Source organism: Sinocyclocheilus rhinocerous, unplaced genomic scaffold (genome assembly GCF_001515625.1).
Source record: "Sinocyclocheilus rhinocerous isolate Xijiao unplaced genomic scaffold, SAMN03320098_v1.1 scaffold28152, whole genome shotgun sequence".
NCBI classification, from domain to species: domain Eukaryota; kingdom Metazoa; phylum Chordata; class Actinopteri; order Cypriniformes; family Cyprinidae; genus Sinocyclocheilus; species Sinocyclocheilus rhinocerous.
The window spans coordinates 2,627-4,776 of NW_015637818.1; the positions used below are offsets into that span (position 1 = coordinate 2,627).

A 2,150-nucleotide genomic window follows, 5' to 3' on the forward strand; every position below is an offset into this window, starting at 1 on the left:
TATATATATATATATTATACAGTAAAATGTTTGATTTGCTAATGATTTTTGTGAAGGAATTGTTAAAATTAGAAAACTATTGTAAATAGGGCTGTTTGATAGGGCATTTTCGAGGGCCCTTTCAACGCTGCTTGCAGCTTTAGTTGAAAATGTGTTTGTCAGTAGTACTGTTGTCACGATACCAAAATTTTGACTTCGATACAATACCCGACTAAAATATCTTGATACTACTACTGAACCGATACCAACACAAAAATCTAAAACAACAGGAAAATTGTATTTATTATTATCATTTTATTTATCATTTAAAAAAAAAAATGAATGGAACCCTCAATTGCCCATCAAACTCAGATGGTGAAACAGTTCATGTCACAAAATAAATCACACTCATTTGACTTCAGGGCATGAGCTAGGGATGGGAAATATTACTAAAATCTTATTTCACAATATGAGTACTTCTATTTCACAATAACAGTGTATATCATGATATAATAATTTTTGTTAATTTATCTTTGCTATTAATAATAAGAACATAGATGCATGTAACAAACAAAAGGACAAATACAACAAACAACAACACAAATGAAATAAACAGTGTTTTTAGGTACAGTAGGTCTATTTAACAGCAGCATTCATGTAAGAGATAATACAGAAATGGAATCATCAAAATGTAAAAGTATAAAGCACTGTATAGTCTTCACTCTATGAATTAAACATTCCTACATTGATCCTTATTAAAGCTACTAAAGTTAGTCAGTCAAGATAAGTGAGTGATTTTCTCTTTTTTCTTTTGTTGTTTGATTAATTGATACAGACAGCAGCAGGAATATTAGCCTGCTGTCACTTTAAGAGCGGCACGGATCAAATATATTGATACACTTGCGTTCTCTTTCTCAGCTGTTTACATTCACTTGAGTAAAGACGGGAAATTTTAAAATAATTGTGTGTGTATTTGACCGTTGAAGCGCAATAACTCTTGAAAGAGATCTGAATTCACGATCACGTGCTGAGAGAGGCGGCTCTCCGTGAGCATGCTTTGAGTGTGTGATGGTGAGTTTTTCGAAGTTAATACCTCTTTATAACATCGAGCACGTCCTGCGCTTCACTCTTGAATTGTCAATAACTTGCGGAAGTCCTTCTCCGCATGGATATATAAAGTTTGTCACGGCCAGTGTGCATGCATGGAGTGGAAGCAGAGCGCTGCACACACACACACTGCCCTGATGCTGCACATCGACGCAGCTCAGGAAGTACAGCTCTTATTAAAACACCATTATTCTTAAAGTACCGGTACAAGGTATCGAGATTTTAGTACAGGTATATCATGCAACGCTAGTCAGAAGCTGTGGGAGCACTTCATGTCAGCACTGCACACATTCAGATGGTGGAAATGAACTGAATGGATAATGTTTTGATGTACAGGTCCAGATTTTGTCATCTGTGATGAGGGTCACGTGCTGAAGAACGAAGCGTCTGCTGTCTCCAAAGCCATGAACTCCATCACGACTCGTCGGCGAGTGGTGCTGACAGGAACGCCACTGCAGAACAACCTGATAGAGTGTGAGTGACCAATGTGGTTGTTATTTATTTATTTTTTTGAGGCCAGCAACTTTAGGGTTTTCAACCAAAAAAAAAATTAAAATCGAACATTTAGGTAGATTACTAGTTATTAAAGCTGCAGTGCGTAACTTTTTTTTTGGTTAAAAATAATCTGAAATCGATGTTTGAGCAAGTACATAACCAGCCAGTGTTCGAAACTATCGCCTTACTTTAGCCAGATTCACAACGGTTAGTTTATAATAATGTTTTCTAGGTTTTCGCGGGAAATTTGAGCATGCTGCCGCGTCATTATGTCACGTCTGTAAACATAAAGAAGTTGTCCCGGCTACTAGGCTATCGCATGTGAGGATCCTGCAGGTGGCCGATCGTTTATAGCCTTTTCTCACAGCAGCTAGAATAATTAAATGTATCATTTTGATGGCGGATTGTAATCCAGAAAGGATTATGTGTTTATGAAACACATGTGAATGAAATTAAATTATATTCCAGTTTTAAATGTACTTCTGATTACAGATAGCCTGGGATTAAACAAGATTTGTATTTTAAAGACAACCAGTTCGAAGGGAGCATAATTTGCTTTTTGGGTAAAA

At 36.4% G+C, this 2,150-nt stretch overlaps 1 protein-coding gene across 1 annotated transcript in view; it reads left to right on the top strand.

Annotated features, from left to right (window-relative positions):
* LOC107749268 (transcriptional regulator ATRX-like) overlaps nt 1-2,150 on the top strand; it is a 6,267-nt gene that overhangs the window by 2,620 nt on the left and 1,497 nt on the right. Inside the window, exon 3 of the mRNA XM_016564362.1 lies at nt 1,423-1,560. Within this exon, the coding sequence (XP_016419848.1) occupies nt 1,423-1,560 (138 nt within the window). The remainder of the gene's footprint in view (nt 1-1,422; nt 1,561-2,150) is intronic.